General features: G+C 36.0%; 3 protein-coding genes and 1 pseudogene across 3 annotated transcripts in view; 2 read left to right on the top strand and 2 right to left on the bottom strand.

Moving 5' to 3' along the window:
• LOC132285906 (DNA mismatch repair protein MSH4) overlaps positions 1–7,256 on the top strand; it is a 33,128-nt gene extending 25,872 nt beyond the window's left edge. Inside the window, exons 16-25 of the mRNA XM_059788138.1 lie at positions 61–204; positions 290–357; positions 497–555; positions 1,448–1,604; positions 2,398–2,450; positions 2,544–2,642; positions 3,844–3,958; positions 4,045–4,167; positions 4,899–5,064; positions 7,024–7,256. Coding sequence (XP_059644121.1) covers positions 61–204; positions 290–357; positions 497–555; positions 1,448–1,604; positions 2,398–2,450; positions 2,544–2,642; positions 3,844–3,958; positions 4,045–4,167; positions 4,899–5,063 — 983 coding nt within the window. The 3' untranslated portion in view covers position 5,064; positions 7,024–7,256. The remainder of the gene's footprint in view (positions 1–60; positions 205–289; positions 358–496; positions 556–1,447; positions 1,605–2,397; positions 2,451–2,543; positions 2,643–3,843; positions 3,959–4,044; positions 4,168–4,898; positions 5,065–7,023) is intronic.
• A 642-nt stretch (positions 7,257–7,898) lies between these two features.
• Positions 7,899–11,287, bottom strand: LOC132283892 (large ribosomal subunit protein eL15-like). The gene is made up of 4 exons (XM_059785929.1): positions 11,149–11,287; positions 10,804–10,970; positions 8,421–8,618; positions 7,899–8,325 (listed from the first exon to the last, which is right to left on the bottom strand). The coding sequence occupies exons 1-4, from the start codon at positions 11,150–11,152 to the stop codon at positions 8,080–8,082; spliced, it is 615 nt and encodes a 204-aa protein (XP_059641912.1). The 5' UTR covers positions 11,153–11,287; the 3' UTR covers positions 7,899–8,079.
• A 1,139-nt stretch (positions 11,288–12,426) lies between these two features.
• On the top strand, positions 12,427–16,350 carry LOC132283391 (3-isopropylmalate dehydratase small subunit 1-like). The gene is made up of 2 exons (XM_059785332.1): positions 12,427–13,264; positions 16,066–16,350. Exon 1 carries the CDS (start codon positions 12,475–12,477, stop codon positions 13,255–13,257), a length of 783 nt encoding a protein of 260 aa, XP_059641315.1. The 5' UTR covers positions 12,427–12,474; the 3' UTR covers positions 13,258–13,264; positions 16,066–16,350.
• Positions 16,351–20,189: 3,839 nt separating this feature from the next.
• Positions 20,190–22,910, bottom strand: LOC132281513 (E3 ubiquitin ligase PQT3-like; annotated as a pseudogene).
• Positions 22,911–23,679: the final 769 nt, after the last annotated feature.

Genomic DNA, 23,679 nt, shown 5'->3' with positions numbered 1-23,679 from the left:
CAAGTGTTGGACATGCTTTAAAGATTTAATATTTATTATCATTTTTTGTATTACATGTAGCACTGGTTGATGGCATAAGGGAGGATGTTTCTGTGCTCACCTTGCTCGCAGAGGCTTTGTGCCTTTTAGATATGATTGTCAATTCATTTGCTCATACAGTATCCACAAAGCCTGTTGATCAATATACAAGACCTCAATTTACAGGTGACTTTGGTTCTCTCCCTTGATTTCTATCGATGACTTCAAAACTGCAATGAGAGGAGTGTTTGATTTTGTCATGTTACTGCAGATGATGGCCCATTGGCAATTGATGCTGGAAGACACCCTATCCTAGAAAGCATACACAATGATTTCATTGTAAGTTTCATTTATTTTCTCATTAATTTTGTTGCGTTTGAAAATTTTCCACTAAAGAACATTATTAGTATTTTTCGGTTGACAATTGCTAAATCATTCATGCATTCAAGAAATTGGCGGTTTAACTTCTATTTTGCAGCCCAACAATATCTTTCTTTCTGAAGCGTCGAACATGGTAATTGTCATGGGCCCAAACATGTAAGAGAACCTACCATGAAAGTTCTTTTTCTTGGCATGGATTCTTTGTATTGAAGTTTACTCAAGCACTGTATCATGAAAGGTAAACATATATTTTGAGGCATATGTTCTTAATGGGGCAAAGAACAAACATTAATAATACTTTATAAAAGAACTTCAAAAAAATGAGGTAAATAGCTCTAAGATTCTTCTTTGAACTAAAATGTTCAGTCATTTTTGAACTACATATGGTTCTATCTTATTTTAATCAATAAAAACAAGAATTTTGGAGTGAGATCATGACAGTAGATTTCAGTATATCTATAGGTGCTAATCAAACATGTATAGGATAATGGGATTGATCACTGATAACACCAAAATTATGGCATTACATTTCAAATAATTTAATTAGTCATTAGTCACCAGGAAAACTAAATGTAATTGTAGGTCTGAAATAATTTTTGTCATGCTTCCACTTCAATCTGTTCTTTGCTACATTGTTAAATAACTTGTACTACTGGGATCTTTAAAAAAAAAAGGGTCACAAATGTGAGCTAAATTGTTTGAATGCTAAGGTCTTGAATGAAGTTCTCAGGTAAGAATTTAAGATAACTTGTCTTCAGAAAAGGATCATGAGTAACTAGCATAGCTTATTAAGGTGGTCTAACATAAAATAAGGAGGTAAAATTGTGTTCTTCCACGGACCAGTGAGCCTGTGCTTCAAGTCCTTTCATTGAGTATTGCTTACAGGTTTTTACTGGGATTTTACCTGTCCTCTTTCCCATAAGATCCCATTTGGGCTTTGAGGCAATTTACAATGAAACTTTCTTATGCAAGGATTACTTTAAATATTTAATAATGGTAATAGCAAGCATTTTTACACTGGAGTATAACCATATCTTGTTTCATTCAGGAGTGGGAAAAGTACTTATCTTCAACAAGTGTGTCTGATAGTCATCCTTGCTCAGATTGGTTGCTATGTTCCTGCTCGCTTTGCAACTCTTAGGGTAACTGATCGTATATTTACGAGGATGGGGACTGTGGACAATATTGAATCGAACTCTAGTACGGTATAAAATGTTGACTTTTAGTTTATGAAAATATAACCTTTTTCTATATCGTATCATGTGTGAATAAAGCATATGGAACTACTTCTCATTCTTAGCTTTCTCAATGTATGATGGTTATTTATCATATTCTTTGTCCTCTTTTTCCATTTAATGATTGCAGAGTTGATTTCATGTTCTTGACGTACTTTTAATTTTTGAATAAATAATACTTTAAATCAATGTATTAATTGTTTTTCTGTACCCGTGCTTAGCCCTGACCATAAGCCTGGTCGTTGGACATTGAGCTGGTGGCACCACTAAAATAAAAGTAGGATTCAGGATATTATGATTATCAGAAAGTTCTGGGGAAAAAAATAAAGAAAATGCCTGACAGATGCCTAAGTGAACTACGAAACCATTTTCCACTAAGGCTCTGTTTGTTTGGACGTAAAATATTTTTCAGAAAATATTTTTTTATTTTCTGGTATTTGGTTGTTCCGTAAAATATTTGCGAAGAAAAAAAATATTAAAATTTAATAAAAATCACTTATCCATCAATTTTCGGCAAGTTATTTTACATGCCCTGCCCGATGGACTCGACCTCAACCTTGATGTAGACCTTTGCCAAACACCAAAAAAGTAAAAATAAAAGAATATTTTACCTGGAAAAAAAAAAAAAATTCAAAAAGAATATTTTACGTCGAAACAAACTGAGCCTAAAAAAAAGTCCAATTTACTTGAAATAGAGTTTTTTCCCCTTTACGAGTCAATGTAGGAGAAAGTACAGTGTTCTTAAAGGATTTGGTTTTTACAGTTCATGACAGAGATGAAAGAGACAGCTTTTATCATGCAGAACGCCTCTCAGAGGTACATACACCGCAAAACTGTTATCAAGGCTTTGAAATGTGTGTCAGTTTCTTTAAATATTGTACCGAACTGAATTTTCTATGCTGAATACAGGAGTCTGATAGTTATGGATGAACTGGGGAGAGCTACATCTTCCTCTGATGGATTTGCAGTTGCGTGGAGCTGCTGCGAGCATCTATTAGCACTCAAAGCGTAACCACTTATCCACTTAAATTTTACATTTCTTCATCGAATTTAAACAGATAAATGTGCTGTATAAATAGCTAACTTTAAATCTGTCTCAACTACAGTTTATGGTATCACCTTTTGTGTCTGCTTACAAATAAGGTTAAGAAATTTGATGATGAATCGCCAGAAGTAGGAAAAGTTGATCATTTATTAGCGGTTGCAATAATCATAACAATTGATGCGATGACAGCTAGTAAACAACCTTCCAACCAATTTGTTGAAACAGGATAGTCTGTGTTAGATTTTACCTATTAAAGAAAACATTAAAGGCAGGAATACCTTTTAATAATGGGCATTAGTTTTACCTTCGTTATTTCTGACTAGTATGTAAATTGTTTGTGCCGCGCCATCATTTAGTATTTTAGTCATTTCTGTTGTCTTCTATTGATATCTTTTGACGGCTATATTTCTCGCTTTTATTTTGTTACGCTGTTTTCCAATATATGATGACCTTTTCTTTTTTTTCCCTAGTATATATGATTACTTCTATATTCTCATAAAAGTGTTATGCCCCCTGAATCATTTCATCTTATGCTTTTTGCTTAAAAAGAAAATGTGTCGGGAGCCTGCCTTAATCGGTTCACATTTGAACTTTTTAATCCGAAAGAAGGGCCATTTACTGAGCCGTTTTTGCTGTTTCAAAAGCCATATAATTTTGGTCATCAAGGTTTCATTTAGAATGTTGTCAAAGAAGCCAGATGGTGCTGGCAATACCCCTTTTATGTTTTTTATACAGAATCTATTATTAATTTTCTTCTCCTTTTTTCTGCTAGAAAGGTTTCAAGGAGCTGAAACTTTTTTTTTTTTTTTTGATTAGTACAAGGAGCTGAAACCTTTTATTTCATAGTTCCGAGTCACTGTTCTGTTAAGAATCACCAGAGGCTGCCAAATATTGAAAATGAGATTCACTCTTTGAATCACCGAAAAAGTAATGACAATTGTAGCACTAATGTAGGCACACAATATAGCTTATCCTGCTGAAACTATCATGCTCAATGCCTGGCTGTCTATACTTCTGAACAGAATATAAGTCATCACAATGGTTTCTAATAGAAAGTTGACATTTTAAATAATCTGATCAGTCTCATATTTTTTTACCCGACCTGGCAAGCACTTTATGAAAGCTGTTGCACCATTCTGAGATACCTTCCTGGTTGATTTGCAGGTATACTATATTTTCCACCCATATGGAAAACCTATCAGAATTAGCCACCATCTATCCTAATGTGAAAATTCTTCACTTTCATGTTGACATAAAAAACAATCACTTGGATTTCAAGGTGGGACTTCTAAAGTTCTTTTGATGGGATAAAGTTTTCATTGTAAAGCAGAAAGTTCTGAACAAAGTTCCATTTTACTTGACCAGTTTCAACTCAAGGATGGACCACGACATGTACCGCACTATGGCCTTTTATTAGCAGGAGTGGCTGGATTACCTAGCTCGGTGATAGAAACAGCCATAAGAATCACGTCAAGGATCAAAGAAAAGGTAACTTTATTGAGTATTGGTCTACTCTCGGCCAAGAAATGTGCATTAGATGTTAGCAGATCTTGTCTGACTATCCTCCAGCTTTTAGTTGCATAATTCATAAGCCCGCTTGAACCTCGTGCTATGCTTGAAAATTGGAAAACTTGAAAGAATTTTATGAATGGTACCATAAATAGAAAAAATTGTAACCGACAATTTAGCATTTGACGTGGAGAAGTACAAGTTAAACAGGTAATTTCATCTATCAAAATTTTCTTGAAAAAAAATGATGTAAACTTGATAATTCTTTCAAAATGTAGGGGAAATCATGGATTATTTAGTTCTAATATAGTTTTCAAAGACAGGAGAAGAACCAAAGTTCCAGGCTATTTGCTCGAAAACCCATAGACATATATTGAAAATCCTTTCATGTGATATCAAGCCCCAATATTTTTTCTTTTTGAAAGGTAGCGCTGGCTAGTTTATATAATAAAAGCCTTCATTTGAGTACGTGGACTTGAGTTTGAGAGCAAGCATTTTGTGAAAAACGATACCAAAAGTTTCGTCTATCTCCATTTTGTGTATTCTCCGCAGCACTGTGTAATGACCATTTGAATATATCCGAAGATATATATTTCAGAAGAAAATGGCTATCCAACCACAATTTATCAACACCAAATTCTAAATTATTTATTATATGATATGTTAGTTGTGGACTAGCAGTTCATTTTACCCCTCTTCTGTATTTACAGAAAGAAAAGAGGATTGCAGTAAACAGCCTGCGATATAATGACATCCAGAAGGCTTACCATGTTGCTCAACAGCTGATATGCTTGAAATATTCCAGCCAAGATGAAGATTCAATCCGACAAGCACTGCAGAATCTTAAAGAGAGCTATATTGAAGGAAGGCTGTAAAGTTCTGTAACGATTCCTTGATATTATAATGTGCTTTCTTCCCCTCCCCCGCGTATAGAATGTGCATTTTTAGTTGGTGAAAGCTTGATCAATCTAACAAATAAAATGTTTCTTACGGAGAAAAAAGTTTCCTTTTTTGTTTGGTTGGGTTTTAGTTCGCACAAACATGCACATACATTATATATAAATGGCCAGGTTAGTAGGAGTCTTCATAACGTATACCTGAACGAGCACCATCATCATTGATCATCCTTTCAAGGCAGTATTGACGATCTTGAGGTTTCATCTTAACAATATAATGAAATACTTAAATTTGGTCACAAACAAAGCATAAACTACAAGCATTGGTAAAGACTTGGAATTGAAAACTAATCAGGAGCCTAGGTTATCACAATGTATGGACAATTTATGAATTTTCAGAATTATATTCAAGATAAAAGACAACTTTTTGCTCCCATCTAGTAAAACATAAAAGATATTCTGTTTCCTATAGCACTTGAACAACTATTCAAATTAGCATGCATTCTCACATGTAACAAATCCTTTTAGTTCCAGTTATGCATGTCTCAAATATTTAATGGGCTAGCCCTTGAAGTGTAATCATTTGAAAACAATTTGTTAAACCCGTGAGAGTAGTCATGAATAGGGAGGGAGTTTAGTGGAGAGAGTAGAGAAGAAAAGAGAGTGGATGAGAAAATGTGACTAATAGGAGCATGGTGTACTCTTTAATCATCCAGAAGAATTGTCAAACCCAATGGTTCCTTTAAAAGATAAACCCCTAACAGGTGTAATGTCTGTAACTTAAAAAGGCAAAAGAAAAAGATAAAAAGAAAAAAAAAAAAAAATGTGTGGGACCCACAAGTTTAAGTGGTCATACGACCAAGTTTTTTATTCTTTTTTTTTTTTTCTCTGTGTTGTTTCTTCTGTCTCGCAGCTCTCTGCTTCTTTGTATTTCTTTTTCTTTTGCAAGCTTTCACTCTTGATTTCTCCCTCATCTCTTATCGGTTTAAGGTGCCGTTTGAGACAAAACGACGAGCACGACGAGCTCTACGTGCTAGTACCAGAAATTTCAACTTTTGATCCTCTTTGGGAGCTCGAATTTAAGAACCCATTTCTAGGGATTTTGCTCATTTTGAGGTAGGGACACCTTAATCCACTACATTCTTGTTCCATTGTAAGTTATAATCATTTGTTGTGCCAAGCATGCTTAATTAGAAGTTAATTGTATCAATGATTATTTTAAATGTTGTCTAGAGAAATTCATGTGTATGAATGTGAGTTGTTTTATGTGTAAAGCATGCTTAAATATATTTTGTTGTATCTTAATGTGTTAATAATTACTTAGGAGATGTTGAACATGTTGAATGTTTAATTTTATGGCGTAGAATTTTAAATGCCATGACATTGAATATATGGAACATATATACATGCACATACCATTGGGTTTGCATGAAATGGGAGAAATTGTTCTTGAAATAAATATGGGGAATTTCAGGGAAGTGTTTTTGATGAAATGGTTTTATACGAAACCTGATCGCTGCGGGGTTACCAACGGGCCGGAGGTTAATATAGCCTAGAGGGGACTAGGGAGTCGCCCTAGCGTGGTTGAGCTAGCTGGGCCCCATAATGACGCCGCGGGGTTACCAAGGGTCAGGGACACTAGCCAATCCTCCTCTCGTGTCGCGGCGGGGCTACTAAAGAGCGGGCTGTATTAACAGTTTGGAAACAATGTTTTGGATTATGAAAATGGGGAGCGACACTAGCATGCATTGCATCTCATACCATTACATTGGATATACTTGAGATTGAATCGTTATGCTGTATTATTTCCCGACATTGTATGATCCCCATTTCCCATTGGCCTATGCTTTGTTTGGATTCACAAGGACATAAGATGTGTGTCTTAAGTGTCACCTGCTGAGCTTTATGCTCACCCTACTATTTATATTATTTTTTTCAGGTCTTGGAAATGAACTGGTGGACGACAATCCACCTCAAGCTTGAAAGTTGTTAGAAGGTTGTTTGCTATTTTGTATTTTGACCGTTCTATGTATATTCGTAGTTGTGGAAATGTAACTAAGTTAGTATTCATGGCTTGTAACTTAAGAACGAACTTATCTTTTGTTTGATGTAAATGAAACTAATGAAATTATAGTATATGTTTCCATGAAATTGTATCATGTACCGTTGTAAGACAGGGATTTTAAATATTAATCATGTATTTTGGGACTGTAATTATGATAATTTAGATTAATTGGTGTGTGGATGTTCTACCATAGAGGAACTATGTTGAGGTGTAATGAACGGATGAATGGGATGCTGGATGATTTTATATGTTTTGTGTATTGGGATAGGTTATTGATGGCCCATTTTTAGGGAAGGTTATGCCGAATTTTTTAAAATTTTGACATCAGCTAGGGTCGTTACAACATGAGCCTGGTGTACTCTTTAATCAGCCAGAAGAATCGTCCAACAACACTCACACGCAAACAAATGACATGTCTTTTGGATCAAAATCCCACATTCCCACCAGTCGCAACCTGTTGGCTTCAAATTCATTGAAACTGCTGCACACGGCATACAAACTTCTCTACCCTCTGTTCCATTCTAGATGGACATTACATAAGGGAATGAAATGTCTGTTGCAACAAAATCCCGCATTCCCACCAGTCGCAACCTTTTGGTAAACCAACACCTAACATGTTATGAACAAAAGCATAAACAGAACATATTGCACATATCAAATGTTGTTTCACATATCATGCACACTTTTTGGCTAAAAGAAAACACATAATTTGGCTTCTGCTTGGCATGCCAACTGGAGCCCTGGGTCAATTAGTTTCGGACGTTCAAAAACAATTTGCATTCAAATAGTGAATCAAACTTAAAGTAAATTCATGTCTAGTGCAATTTTAGAAACAACTATCAAATACAATGCAGAAATTTAAGTTACTCTCAATGTCATCCAAACAAAATTCATATAATAGTGCCAAAATACCAAGAAATAACAACAAAGTTAACGGTAACGACGGAGGGAGAGGGTGTTGTTCCTTTTCCAGGTTGCCCTGCGAGAAGGTCGTGCCTTGTGGTGTCTGTGACCCTTTCCACGCAAGCCCCTGTATTTCTTTCCAGCAGAAGTGAGCCCACGGAGCTCCCTGTGCTTGTGGACAGGGTTGCAGATCCAGTTGATTCTTGGGTCATTCCGGATAGCATTGTGTGCAGCATCAACCAGGATTACCTCATAATACTTATAAGTTGAATCCTACATCAAGGAAATTTAAGTATAAACAGAAACGAACAAGAAATGCAACAAAATAATAATAATAAATAAATAAACATTGGAGTTAAGCCACAAACCTCATTGGTCCAGTACGAATTGACAACCTTAAGACCGCCCAACTTCCGACCAGCACGTTCCTCTGCAACTGACCTCTTGCTGCGCTGGAATTTCAGTTGAGTAACACCTTGGTTTGTGGGCTTACCATACACAATACCCTTGGAAACAGGCCTCTTGCGGCCACCTCTTCTAACACGGACACGGTAGACCACATAACCCTAACAAAATTTAATGATGTCACCATCTCAGAAGATATACCCACAAAATAGAAGGTATTATAGCCTAGATGAATCAGCAATGGCCCAAGTGAAGTGATAACAAAAGGCAAAGGCTGAGCTGTTCAACACCTTCCAAAACACGAAAACAAGCAATGCAGACATTCACCTGAAACGGTGTCCCACGCGTGCGCACATAGAATGGCAACCCAAATAAAGCAAGAACAATAAAAGATTGGGGAAACCATTTTTGGAAAGGAAAAACATTCACTCCGTTGACTGGTTTTATATTTTGTGTTTCAAAACGTTAAAAACACACATGTATTTCAAGTTACAGTTGATTGTCATTCAATAAGACCTAGCATCTAGGATACAGACACACACACACACACACAAAGTAGTCAATCAAGCCAGCAATTGAAAGCCCTCGCGTCTAACTTTACTCCATTTAGTTATGAGGCATGATGCGAAGTTCACAGGATAAAAAATGTATACAGAGACCACTATATTATGTAAATCACTAAATCATCACACGTGCAATCAGTTTAGAGCCCACTTAACTCCACTTTATTAAAAGTTAAGGCAAAAGTACAATGAGTAGCAAATTTCACAAGGTCAAAATGAATCATCAGTCTCCTATGTTATATACATCATTATTTTCAGTATGGATGCCATCTATGGACAAAAGAAACATACAAAGATAGTGCAACATGATACGGATACACCAACACAACAAATCTTTAAAAAGCAAGGCATGAACACATCAAGAGCATGGCTATAGAGACATATCTTTTAACATATAACAAATATTTATATTTGAAAAAATTACTTAATGATAAGTAAAATTAATATATTTTGCATAATTTATAAACCATAATAATCAGTTAGTCCTTATAGCATTACACAGGAACATAGCAAGCACGTAACATTGTGTGAATGCATGTGTATAATTACAAATGTATATGCATATATACAGAAATACATAATTATGGCAGCTCTCCAACTACATGCCCACCTCGGTAAAACATTCATATATTTGATTTTTAATATGGTTTTAACTTTTCTAAATTTCATACAACATTTGTGAGGGAGGCAATAAGTGTTTACACAAGCAAGCATGGGGAAAGGCAAACCAGGATGAGCTCAATTAAGGGAACGGTTGCTCTTGCACTAGAGGGTTGGCTAGTGGAAGACTCCAAGTCCTAAGAAATGTGATGTATTGCTCATACACAACTCAATAGTAAATAAAAACAAATAATTAAAAACGCCAACTTTTGGAGAAGATATTGGGTGTGCCAAGCATACCACATCATTAGTATACCTACCCAATGAAAATGCAACATCCTATAAAATTGGTCCCACCTACTAATAAAAAACCTGACAAGTTAATATGCTGCATTTTCGTTGGGTGGGCATGCCAATGACGTGGTATGCCTGGTGCAACCAATATCTCAATATCTTCTGACTATAAGAACATTAAAAAATATATAAAATGTGTAGGTTAGACAAATTCAAGTATAAGTCATTATGCAATTGGTTATTCATATCTAAACTATTCTCCATAGTAATGTAAGATTTTACTTAAATTCAATATGCAATTGGTTATTCATATCTAAACTATTCTTCATAGTAATGTAAGACCTGCAAACAATAGAGGAGTGAAGGAAAACGACAGCAGCAGCTACAAGGGGGAGAGATCCTTCTCATTTCATTTGTGTAAGAATCCTCAAATTTTGTTATAGCTTAGTTTGGCAATCCAAGAAACACATCAATAAGCATTCAAAAGATCTCTAATAGAGCAGATTAAAACTTAAACATGTATAACAAGTGACCCACTATATATGATCAAAATAGACGTAAAGCAAACACAAATCTGAGCACAATTCAAACAAAAAAACACACGCAGGCACTAGTAAATCGTCCGTCTCTTCATCCATTAATAACTGGTAATGACACATTGAACAAATATAATCAACCAAATATAATCAACCGAAGTGACTCCAAAATTATAATAACAGAGGTCACCACACACCATCACGAAACATAAATAATTTAAAAATCTGAATTTTGGAAAACCAAAATTAAGCATTCATACAAAAAAATCCATAAACCAAAAACATTGTAACACATACACGCACACATATATTTGGGTGTATGCATCTGTATATAACGAACCTAAATTCATTACCTGCTTGGCTTTGTAGCCCAAACGGCGAGCCTTATCAGGGCGTGTGGGATGAGTGACACGAACAATAGAAGGAAGCTGGCGGTACTCCCAGCACCTGACTCTCAGCAAGAACCTCATCACATCTGATTGCTTCTTCCTCCATAACTCCGACACGTACGTGTATGCCCCTATATTTTCACCGAAATGTATACAAATAAACACACACATGTAACCCCGATAACATACGTTGAATATACACTTCAAATGGTATCAAATGCAAATCTAAGATGCTACTATGAAATGATCAATTGATATGATAAAACAGTTTATGCTAATAGAGTAGATCAGGTTAGAGAGAGAAAGTACCCATTGATCTTCAAAGCTGCTGCAACCTCGCAGTCACGTACTATGGTTTTGTCTGATCGAGGAGGGTTAGGGTTTGTAGACAAACCGTGCAGTATAAGAAGATGGTGTCGCTGGATATGGGCCGCCCATCTCTGCATTTAGGCCCACTCTTTAGGCCCGTTAACCAACTGTTTTGACCCTAGGTGTATGAATACTAAAAAAAAATAATGAATATTAGTAATATGATATTATAGTGTGTATTGGGCATGGAGGGTACCCGAAAAAATAGTTCCTTTCCAATCATATAATGTTTAATTATATTATTAAGAAAAATATACCAATCATACATTGTGGTTACCTATTATTATGAAAAAAAAAAAAAAAAAAAGAATATTAATTGATTGGACCAGATACGAAGTTATCAAAGGGTATTAAATTTTTTTTCCAAGTTCGAGATTGATTGTTCGAGCAAAATATTGTATGTAAAAAATATAGATTCATTTAAAAAAATAAAAATATAAGGTAAAAATTGTATGTAAAAAATATAGATTTATTCGTTACAAAAATAGAAAATAAAAGGGTAAAACAAATAATCGCTATCACTCTCATTTACTTAGAAGAGAATTATAAAAAAAAACAATTTCTAATTACATATAGTTATCATTTGTTTTCTCATTTAAGTTATTTCTTATTCTTAGTTTTCTATTTTCTCGGATTTGATAATCCAAAAACATATCGAAGATGGTTGTGTTATTATCGCCTGAACTTCTCACAATGAGAGATTAATTTTTTTAGAGATTAACTTATTAGTAAGTGTCAAAAGATAATCATAATTTAATGGTTCATATAACATTAAGAAAGATACGGTGACTTAGTTATTATATGTTTAAAGAAATAATTTTAAATTGACAATAGAATAATTATGTTGTAGCATAATAAAATATATTTTACAAGTATTGTATCTTTAATATAAACACGTCGTGTATTTTTTTAAAAAAATTATTGCATAAGTGTTAATTTTTTTTTAGTATCAATGTATTATATCGTGATGAGTTTATGAACACTAAGGAATTTGAATTTTATTTTTATTTATACTTCGTATATATATTATATATTTTTTTACTTTTTTTTTTTTTTTTTTTTTTTTCTTTTTTTCTTTATTTTTTTTTTTACCTAAAAGGTAGAGGAGATAAAAAATGTAGTGGTGACCAGTTAATCGGTGATAGTCGCAACTCGCAAATGGCAGGACAAAGCACAATTAAAAAAAATAAAAAATAACTGAAGAAATATAAATTGACATTTTCACAGACACGATGTATTATCGTAATCACACTCAAGTTTTCATCAATGGCGGCCTCATCGTCTCTGCATTCATCTTTATCAAACCCTACATTCATCTCTCCACAGAAACAGCACCGTTCCCCTCTCTCTCCTCTCTCTAACTTCAAACTCACCAGTTCCCAAAAACACTCCTTCAAACCCCTAGTTTCTCGACCTGTACCACCACCAATACAACCACAACCACCAACCCTCCACCGCCCCTCCGCCTCCGCTTCCGGTGTCCCTTCAACTACCTCCAATACCTCATTCCACGGTATCTGCTACGTCGTCCGCGACAACATCGACACCGACCAAATCATCCCCGCCGAGTACCTAACCCTAGTCCCCTCCAACCCCGATGAATACAAAAAGCTCGGCTCTTATGCCTTAATTGGCCTCCCTTCATCGTACTCCACCCGATTTGTCGAACCCAACGAATTCAAATCCAAGTACTCCATTGTAATTGCTGGGGACAACTTCGGCTGCGGCTCGTCCCGCGAGCACGCGCCGGTGGCGCTGGGAGCGGCGGGAGTTGCGGCGGTGGTGGCGGAGTCGTACGCAAGGATTTTCTTCAGGAATTCGGTGGCGACGGGCGAGGTTTATCCTTTGGAGTCGGAGGTTAGGGTTTGTGATGAGTGTGAGACTGGGCATGTGGTGACGATTGAGCTGGGAGAGAGCAGGTTGATTAATCACACGACCGGAAAGGAGTACAAGTTGAAGTCGATTGGGGACGCTGGACCGGTTATTGAGGCCGGTGGAATCTTTGCCTACGCAAGGAAGGCTGGGATGATTCCATCACAGCCTGCTTAAAATTGCGGTATCAATTCAATTACTCTGATTTGTTTATACTCATACATACATATATTCACACACAAATGCATACACTGTGTTGATTTCTGATATTTATGCTAGCCCATAGCAAAAACAGGTTTCTGATCAAATGAATTTGATTGATCTGTTAACTTTTTTTTTATATTTTATAAGTAAATTGATCTGTTGACTTAGATTGGCTACAGATAGAATTAAGCGGAAATGAAGTGAAACCCATAACGATAAATCCTTCAACACTGTTCAGTTACATCTTAATGTTCTGTTAGTGATAACTGAGTAACTGCTATAGTAAGTCCTTGACTCCTTGTTATGGGTATCTCATGCATTTCCGTAGCAATTGAGGTATGAATCCAATTGTCCAAACGGTTCATTTAATTGGATGTATCTCCACTATTTGATGGTTTTCAATCACTTTTAAAATTGCATGAAACAGAACCATTTCAAATTTCTACCACCATCTGTGATATCTGTGATGATGGCTACCGCTTTCTTTGCCGGTGCCAAAGATTTTTTTATTTATTTTTACATATTACTGTGTATAGGACAGAGTAAGTCCCATTCTCAAAGCCTTACTCTATTAATAAGTTGATTTCTAGACAGGACCTTTTGTGAAGGATTCTGCCTCAATCAGATTACTGACCTAAGGGGGCTTACCTAGGAAGCACTGACTCGTAGCCGCAAATTGCTGAGCTAAGTAGGCTTATCCAGAGAGCATTTACATGTCTCTTGGTGACCATGTCAGTGAAACATGTGCCCAATCATGGGTACGGGCCAATTTTGTGTAGTCTTCTTGTTCTTTTTCAAGTCAGACATATCAGGAACATGCCTAGACTCCTCAAAGAAACATGGGGTGGTTGTATAATTGAAAAAAAAGAGGCAAAAACATAAAAATAAGAAAATATTTGGAGTAAAATATAAAGGGAGGAGGGGAGGCTAAAATGATCAGATTGAATATCGTCTCAGATTGCACAATGTTATAACAAGAGAAAATTAGTCACCAAACTTCAAACAATGATTAGATATAAATGAACCATATTCATTGACCCAATCCTATAATCTTCCTCCATCAATTACATTGCCTCTAGCAGCCAGGACCACTATCACTCCTTCAGCATACCATCACTTAGTCTTAGCTCTGTACTTCTTGATCAAATCCTCACGATAGGCATAAGTAAGAGACTGTGCTTGTATGGAGAGAAAAGTGTGTTGAGAGAAGTGGATCTTCATTAGGGACGAAAGAGAGATTTCTATTTTTGAAAGTTATCCATGTGGTTCATTTTTAGGAGAAGATATGTTTACAATGAGGTTTTTTGTTTGTATGTGATACTGTGGCTTAATCAAATTGTTCACGTAAGGGCCTCTTTTTCTATTTTTCTCCAACACCCTGACATATCTTTCCCATTCTTTTTTGTTAGATTCTCTTCTTATGTGGTGACTCCACCTGGCTCCTCTCCTTAGGTGTAGTTTTGAACTTGGTTAATAATCTTTCCTGGCTTTATCTTCAAGGGAGGACCTTCTTCTAGTGTATCTGGTGTATTGCTGGATTTTAATTTAGAATTCTCTCTAACAGTTTAAGAGATGGTTCCTTCTGAACTGAGTTTTAATTTTGAATTCATGCATTAGTTAAGACACGGCTAGGTCTCTGGCTCTAGTCTTTTGTATGGGGACTTTGCATCAATTGAAGTTTCATCACAATGCCATGTGTGGCAAGTCTTTTGAGTGAAAAAGCTTCAAAATAAACATTCCTTTTTCTGGAAAAAAGAACAGAGGTTACATATTCACATCATTGACTACATATTTATATTTTGTTAGTCTAGCCATTTTTTCTGTGGATACTCCTTTGAAAACATAGAATTCCTTCATTGTAATGAGGCAGATGTTTTAGATAGTTGATAGGTCTAGGCCGAAAGTTGCAAGGAATACATCTCTTGATGATTGGTAAAAAAATTAGGGGTGGTTCCCATAAGTGAGAAAAATTAGGATTAGATGGTTTGGACACTTGCATCAGAGTCATAGAGACGCACCGGTCAAATGAGGAAACTAGTAATAGAAGGTAAGAGACGGGGAGGGCAACCAAAAATAACATTGGATGAGGTTATTAAAAATGATTTAAAAAGTTAAATATAGGGTTTGGCTAACTTGTATGTAATAGGAAGAGGATTGGAGAAAGAGAATTCATGTGGCCGACCCCATATGAATGGTGTTAAGGCAAGGACGACAATGATGATGACATCTCTTGATGATAGCTTTAAAACTTAAAACTAAATCCATATATTCTCTGTTTGATCAAAAGGTCTAGCATACTAGTAAACTGATAAATGTAGTGAGATTGTAGCCACAATTAAAGATAATGAAAAGTCAAAATCTCACTAGGCCCTTTCATTAATTCTTTGTTGGGGGGTGGGGGTGTCCAAAACTTGTGATGATTGTTATGTCCCCAAATTTATGAGGACTTTATGCCTTTCTCATGATACATAGGAACCAACCAACAAGAACACTGCAGAGTCCTTTGTAGACATGTCTGATCCTTGAATCCTTTTTTTGTGGCTGAGTTGATTCAATCACTTAACCAACATGCTACAAGGGGACAGGCGGTCTTATGTTTCTTTCCGTCTGTATTTCAGTGATGTGCGTTTCTCAAAGTTGAGTGCCTGAACATAATATTTCTTTCAATCATTTTCCAATTCGAGTCTGGAAAGCTTTACTTCTTTATTGGGGAATTTATTTTTTAAAAACTAAATTTCATATTTATGCATTTGATGTACTTATTGAATATTTTGCTTGCAGATTTACTATACTCAGTGAATTGCTAGCATGCTGGATTTGTAGACTAGTGAGTTGTTGGCTTCTCTTCATCCAGATGTTCGAGATAAGATCTTCTTCTTCTTATAAATAAAGCGATATTTTCATGAAGACCCTTTGTATTGAATGCAAGCTCTCTCTTTGTAACATTGATCCTGCTGCTTTCACTAAAAGTTGCACTTAAAAATTGTGTTTTAGTGTTATGTCAACATTGTCAGCTGTGGTGATTTTGTTAGTATAAAGACCAAGGATATTGATGTTAAGATCCTACATTTGATTCTTAGCTTCTTCAAATTGCGGAAGCACTGGCTTTAGTTCAAACTGCACAAATGCACAGTTTGAAAGGGTTGATTCTCACGTTTAATATGGAAAAAAGCTATCAACTCACACTTGAGCTCACTCCTCACAAGTTGCGAAAATGGGTCTCTCTCTATCCAACGGCTGGGATGACATACTTGCTCTCCAATATAAATTTTCCTCTTAAATAAGCTTGATTTAATTGTTTAAATGCTTTCCGAGGCAGCATTTTAATTGCTCTCATTTAAAGTTATTTAATCCTGGAAGAACTGGGAGCCTTTGCAGGTGTATGGTTGTGGGATGTTATATTATTGAATCTTTGAAACTGGAAAAGTAACAAAGAACATGGAGAATAAGTACTAGACAATTTCACGTTTTAATAAGTTATGCAATTTCAGGTTTTGTGTTCACACATTGCTCAAGGTGCTTTTGATTGATTTTAACCAGAGACCTCAAATGTATATGTTTTGATTGAACGAAATGCAAAAAAGTCTAGACTTAGCATCAAATGTTTTGAAGCGTGTGTTACCCGGTGTATGGTGGTGAAGGTGAATATGTCGCCTGAGACGGATCCTACCGAAGAAGCAGCAGCAGAGGCTTTAGCATCAAATGTGGGTTACAAATGAATTGAGATGTTCATGGTTCGGATTCTGACTCTTTGAATGAATCTAAATTAAGCTCATTTACCACCAAAGGTTGTAGCCTATTAAACAAAAAAAAAAAAAAAATTTATAGAAGGACCCTGCAAAGAATAATAATAATAAAATAAAGAAAGCCCTTTTCGAACAAAACTTTGGAAGCCCATTTTGAACAAAATTGGACTCAGTTCGTTACTCTCAATGTGACTTTTTAGGAAACTACTTATAAATAAACTTGATTAAGTAAATTAATTGAGAATGTTACATTAGTAATTTTTTGAATACGAGCTCAAATTGTGTCTGAGAATGAACTTTTTGTAACTTTTTAAATTAAGCTAAGCTAAGTCTGAACAGAATTTGAAACTTGATTTTTTATAATTTTTAAACTTATGATGAGTTCAGTTCCTACTTAGTTTTTAAAAGGATTTGAGCTCGAGATGAGTCCATAAACAAACCAGATCGAATAATTTGAAGCTTGACTGGAGAGAGATATTTGACAAACCAATTAATGCAAGAATAAAGAAAATTAAGATCTGAATATAACTTGTCAACTTGAATATTATTAGACAATAAAAATCATATAAGAAGATTAAACCTCAGTGATATTTGTACATATAGAGAGATAATGGCATCTCTCACTAGGAACAAACTATCCTAAATGTATCTGGGCGTTTTCTGCATCCACCCCCAATGGCGTCAATCTCTTCTCCCATCACTTCAATTTACTCCCACTCCTTCTCTTGAAATGCTGATCATCATCATCACCACCCTACGGCACCAAAACCACTACTCTTCATGTGATGATGATGATCTTCGTGATAGCCATTTTTAGTTGCCCTTTGATGATCTGACAAGAGCTTTCGCTTCTTGGAGACCAAAGATTCTTCCTCTGCAAAGCTGATGTTGGAGCAGACCCTAACCGTCCGCTGTTTTCGGTGGTCTGCTCTTGCTATTCTGGTAGTCGATTTGGGTGGTAGTTTTGGTGTTGCCGATGGCGCAATTCCGGGTGGGGTGTTCCTCCGGCGGCTGCAATAATCAGCTCGGGGTGTTTGTGAGATAGTCTTCCGCTACACCATGGAGAAAAAAGGGAAAAAAAAAATGAATTTAGTTAGACTCAACTATTTTAAAATGAAATTTCATGCACACCCATACACGGATTATTACTAGCCCGGACTTCAAATAATTTATTTGACATTGCATTTGAGAGCATGAAAGTGGAAATGAGAAATTTGAATTCGCGAAAAACAATTTTCAACTTGACTCCAATTATCTCCAAAACATGAATTCCATAATATCAAAATTTGAAATATTTTATTTAAAATTTTGTTTAAATAATTCTTCAATTTATTGATTTTATGATAATCTGGAAAAACCTCAGCTTAATGGAAAGACCCTTATATATCAGCTAACAAAGAAACTACCAGATATCTCTAGAAACTTGACGAATTCTGTGCCCATGGGCAATTTCTTGGCCACACCCGGTGTGTGTATATATATATATATATATATATATTTTAAGCAAGATTTTGTTATTAAAGAAAGGTTACATTGTTAGACAATATTATTGTATCCAATCGTGTCTAATGGTCATTCCTTGAAAGTAGAACATAATGAAGGAGAGAAAATAGGATAGGATGGGAAAGCAAGAGTCAAAAGTAAGTTGCGCTGGAAAGGTTGCAATAGAGAGGCCAAAGTGGCATCAACAAACTGATAAAAATGTGAAATCCTAATTTGAGTTGTAAATTCTTGTATATTCAGTCCTATTCATTTCCTTACTTTTTCTCCACTTCTCTGCAGCTAAATTTGGGGGATTTGCAGAAGAAGAAGAATTGAACCGGCTATTATAAAGCCAGAAAAAAAATTTCGAAGGACATTTTGCTTTCTCTCCTCTCGAATCCAAGTGGGACTTGAGGCTCGTTCCGTACTTGACTTACGAGCTCGTGTTGTACTCGCCCCTATCTCGTGAAGGGGTGCACACTCGCTGTCTACTAAAAATTAATACAATTTTAAAGGAATATTGGAATCCCTTCTTCCATTTATTATGGAGAAGTAGGCAAGCTTGGTCCTGCCAATTGTTGCTTCTAACCATGAACCTTAATCTGCTCAAAAAATATTACATGTATAAAGAGGAGAGGGAAATTTGAACAACAAAAGGACATACAGATTTTGATTTCAATGAGCCATTTATACCCAATCTCTTTCCCATCCGATTCCGATGTGGAACAAAATGACCCTTGTTTGCAGTTGGGCCACCCTGCCTACTCGGGTGGACTCACCCGGACGCCTTCCGGGCGGGCGCTTGGCGTGGCACCGAATCAAGGACTGGGTTTGGCTCTGATACCAACTGTAACGGGTGGGCGCTTGCCCATTTACCCAAAAGCTCGAACTGTTAAGTAAGGCTGCATACCCACCCATTTATACCCAATCTCTTTCCCATCCGATTCCGATGTGGAACAAAATGACCCTTGTTACAGCTGCTCACTTCCCTACTGAATTCCCGATCTCTGGACAGATCCCTGAAGCAATAAGAAGGAATACAATTTATAATCAGACAAAAGGCGTATAACAGTGCTTCGCTTGTACAAACCAAAAGCCCCTTTTATGTTATAAAAAGCTAAAAACACATACAAGTAACAAGAAGAAGCAAATGGAGCTTGAACACATGAATAAGAACGCTAAAACCACTTCCACAGAAAACTGAACTACACAGCCTTTCCAAGTTCATAGTTCTTATTCCATTTATTATTATTATTATTATTATTTTTTGGCTTGGTTTTTCCTTTTTCGAATAGACTTATGTCAACTATAATAACCACCTAAAACTACAGTTGACTTGGCAATAATCACAGTATGCCGCCAAGTACGGCAACAAAGCTCAGTGTTGTGCCCTACCACTTGGCTGACTATTTGAAAGGGAAGGGAAGACAATCTTAAGGTATGACTAATGGTTTAGCGCTCTTTCAAGAAAAGAGAAACAATGAAGCATACCTTTGAGGTGGGACAAGAGGCAACATATAACCATGTGCTCCAAATGAATCTGGAGGTAAGACACCCCACGATGGAACATCAAAAGGACTGAACCCATAGCCCATACAATCAAAAGCGCAAGGGGCAACGCAGCCTTCCATTCCAGCTTGCATGCCAGTCCAGTATGGATTATAATAGGCGGAATGGTCAAACATCATATAGCGCATCTCTGCAGCTGCAAGACATAAAAAACTTGAATGTTATGACATCCAATCACCCAGGCGAGAAAACCTCACACCATTTGAAAATATTATATTTTCCAAAAAAAAAACATTCACAAAGAACCTAACTATTCATGAAGTCTCAAGAGGTATCGAACAAACGTACCATTAAAAGGTAAGCAAGTTTTCTTATTTTTCTTTTTATTCCCTGAAAAATGAAAGCAAGATATAAGAAGTTGAACGTGAAAACAGGATTATTTCTTGTAAATGTCTCTTGTGCAAAGTCCAATTAGGCATACAACTATACAAGTACCACATCGGACTCCCTATGGAAAAAGGACATAAAACCAGGGAACAATATGCTTCGGAAGTTTCATTATCTAAGGAACAGATACTTAAAAAGCATTTTATGACAAAGCCGGAATCTGTAATCAGCAATAAAGTATCAAACAAGTTTACCTGCCTCGCCAGAAACTGGCTTCTGATGCACTTCCTCGTCAGCCGATGGGGCGCTCCCCTTTGATCCTGGTTACCTCACAGTAGAAACATCTGCGACTCTTACAGCCCTCCCTTCCTCCAAAATTTGCTGCGGTACACCAACAGTCGTACTCTTCTCTGCAGTTTCCTTAATGTTTGGAGTTTCCTCGTTTTGAGTCGGTGACACTTGCTCTCCCTTTGAGGCCGACGGGACGGGATGGAATCTTTGGCTGTGGACAGAATGCAGGCTTCATATCTGAAATACAACCTCGTGCACTGCTGGAATTTTCTGTACTGCTGTTATTGGATTCCAAAATACGGTTGATAGTAGTAACCCTGAGTGTTTTATTGGGCAAAAGATCATCTGCAAGTATATTTGTGGCCCCACAGACACACGTTGATTTAGAAATGACGCGATCTCTTATCCCTGAAGAGTAAAATCAAGTCATCAGAATTTGAAGATCCAAACACTACAGATGTGCCAACTAACAGCAAAGATTTCAACAAATAAACACGCAAAGTCGAAAATCCTCATGGTAGTCAACCATGAATTCACCCGAAGAAGAAGAAGAAGAAGAAGAAGAAAAGAAAGTAAGGCACCCTGTAAGTTCTAATCAACTATAATGGCTAAGAACACTACTGAAGGAGAAAAAGCATGACAATGCCAAAGTATCATAATGTATGGAAATTATAATAGTATTAAATCTTACATTTAATTAAAAAAAATCCATATAATAGTATTAAATCTTACATTTATCACAAAAGCTTTTGAAGCAACACTTGCTCGTCAAGGCAGCATCTTTCATTACTTCTTTGCACAGTGGACGGTGAAGTTCTGGTGGAAGATTGACAATAGAACGAGAGGAAGGCAGCCCCTCAATTTCTTTTTCAAAAATAACCCTGTACAAAATACAATAATTAAAACAAATTTTCTGAGCCAAAAGCGAGCCTTTATAACAATACGAAGAAACAAGACCGGATGCAAAAGAAAGAGATCAGCTTACTCATTTGGCTTAAAAACAGCAACAGCACCACTTGGTAATGCATATGAACCATCTGGAGTTTCCATTAACATAGACCTTGGAATACCAGTAGGAGGTCTCACTCTTTTGACATCAAAATTAGAATCACCATTGGTAGATCAGTGCTGAATAAAATGCCCTGAATTAAAAAAAAAAATAAATAAATTTGTTGGACTTCCTAATATGGTATATTTTCACTACATAGTCAAATTCAAAACCAGAAAAAAACATTTTCATACCAGGCTCCTTGCATCTGTGACATATGTAGGCTTGAGGAGGTGTTTTCCGCTCCAACACTCCTTAAGAAGTAAAGCACAATTTTAGTATTGAATGCATAATTAATAACTAAAATATTTAATTACATGAAAGTATAATATCAAAGATTTATAACTAAACAAATTAAAATCCTAGATTTGATTTAATGGTTGTTCCATCAACACAACCAAAAAAAGAAACCACCTCGAGAAAATCAAAACACCAGTAGAATAGCAAAGGCAATAGAGAACATTGAGAATCATCTTGTTATACATATTACATCATATATAGAAGATTTACATAAAGAGACGCGTAAAAGAAAATCACCGGAACTATGTCCACCCCTCATTCTTCTGCCCATATCCCGTCCAAAACCTCTGCCAGGACCAAAGCCATTGAATTCACAGTGTATCTTAAATAAAAACACCACCAAATAGATAAGAACAAGATAAGAGGGGACTTTTTCAGGCTTAAAACACCACCAAATAGATAAGAACAGAACAATATTGAATTCACAGTGTATCTTAAATAAAAACCAATTTAACCAATACAAATGAATTACAACCGAGTGGAAAAGGACTGAGATAGTACCCTTCTGGTTCAATAACTTGTTTGATAACAATGGGCTCGTCTGGTTCAATAACTTTTTTTTTATAACAATGGGCATGGTCTAGGAACTCGACGAATTAATACAGAGGTACGTTCCGGAATCAACAATGCTTCATCAGCATAATCTGAAATGACAAAATAGCTAAATCAACCCATAAAAACTGCAAAAGGATGAATCCATATTACAAAACATATAATTCAGAGACCCAGAAGGCATGTTCCCCTGGTCCTAACAAATCAGCTAAATTATCCCATACAAACTCATAAACCTAATTACTAATATCAAACCAGTCAATTTGATCACAAACACCTAACCACCTCACACTCATAATCTGCAAGTTCATAATCCACAGCAGGTGTTTCATCAAAGCATTAATTTTTTATTTTTTTTCAACACCAATACACCCTCCAAGTGGCAAAATAACATAATTTTATCATTCATATAAGTCCTAAAATTTGCTTAAAATCATATCAAAGAATCAACCCATAGTTTTATTAATATTAATAAGAATCAACTCATACTAGAAAAATAAACCCACCTTGTCTAGTCTGGCGTCAGTGACAACGAGATCAAAATCAGTACCCTGACAATTGCTTGGATTCAAATATTTTCCTTTCAAATTAAAAACTGATAGGTAAGAATCATCGATTGAAATTGACCCATAATCCTTTGCACTTTTGAATTTGTAATACACTACTCTTATTTATTTGCATCATCTCTCTTACAATAACAAATTTATCTTTGATCAACGATCTCACCATCAATGCAGAGAATTAGCACATTTACCTCTCAAAATAAACAGTGAGGTCAAATAGGGAGATGACCTATATATTCACTTCTTTTCACGGTACTAATGAGAGTTTGATATCCTTACCTTATAATCTAACAATTCTTGTCATAAAAAATATATGTGTGCGCGTGTGGACCTCTTTCCTCAGTTTTAATCATCACATTCAGATCCTTCTCTCTTTCATACGGGCTTTTCTCCTTACTGGACTCCTAGAGACTGCAATTGGGTGGCCCACATCATTAGCAAACGGGCCCTCCAAATTAATTTGCACTGCTCAACCTGGCCCAGCTGGCTTGTCCAATCTGTAATTGTTTACCTTTTC

Source organism: Cornus florida, unplaced genomic scaffold (assembly GCF_030987335.1).
Source record: "Cornus florida cultivar Cherokee Brave unplaced genomic scaffold, ASM3098733v1 CherokeeBrave_3.0.0_Hap2_Chr11, whole genome shotgun sequence".
NCBI classification, from domain to species: Eukaryota; Viridiplantae; Streptophyta; class Magnoliopsida; order Cornales; family Cornaceae; genus Cornus; species Cornus florida.
The sequence above is the reverse complement of the archived record's forward strand: the minus strand, read 5'-3'. Positions and strand labels throughout refer to the sequence as shown.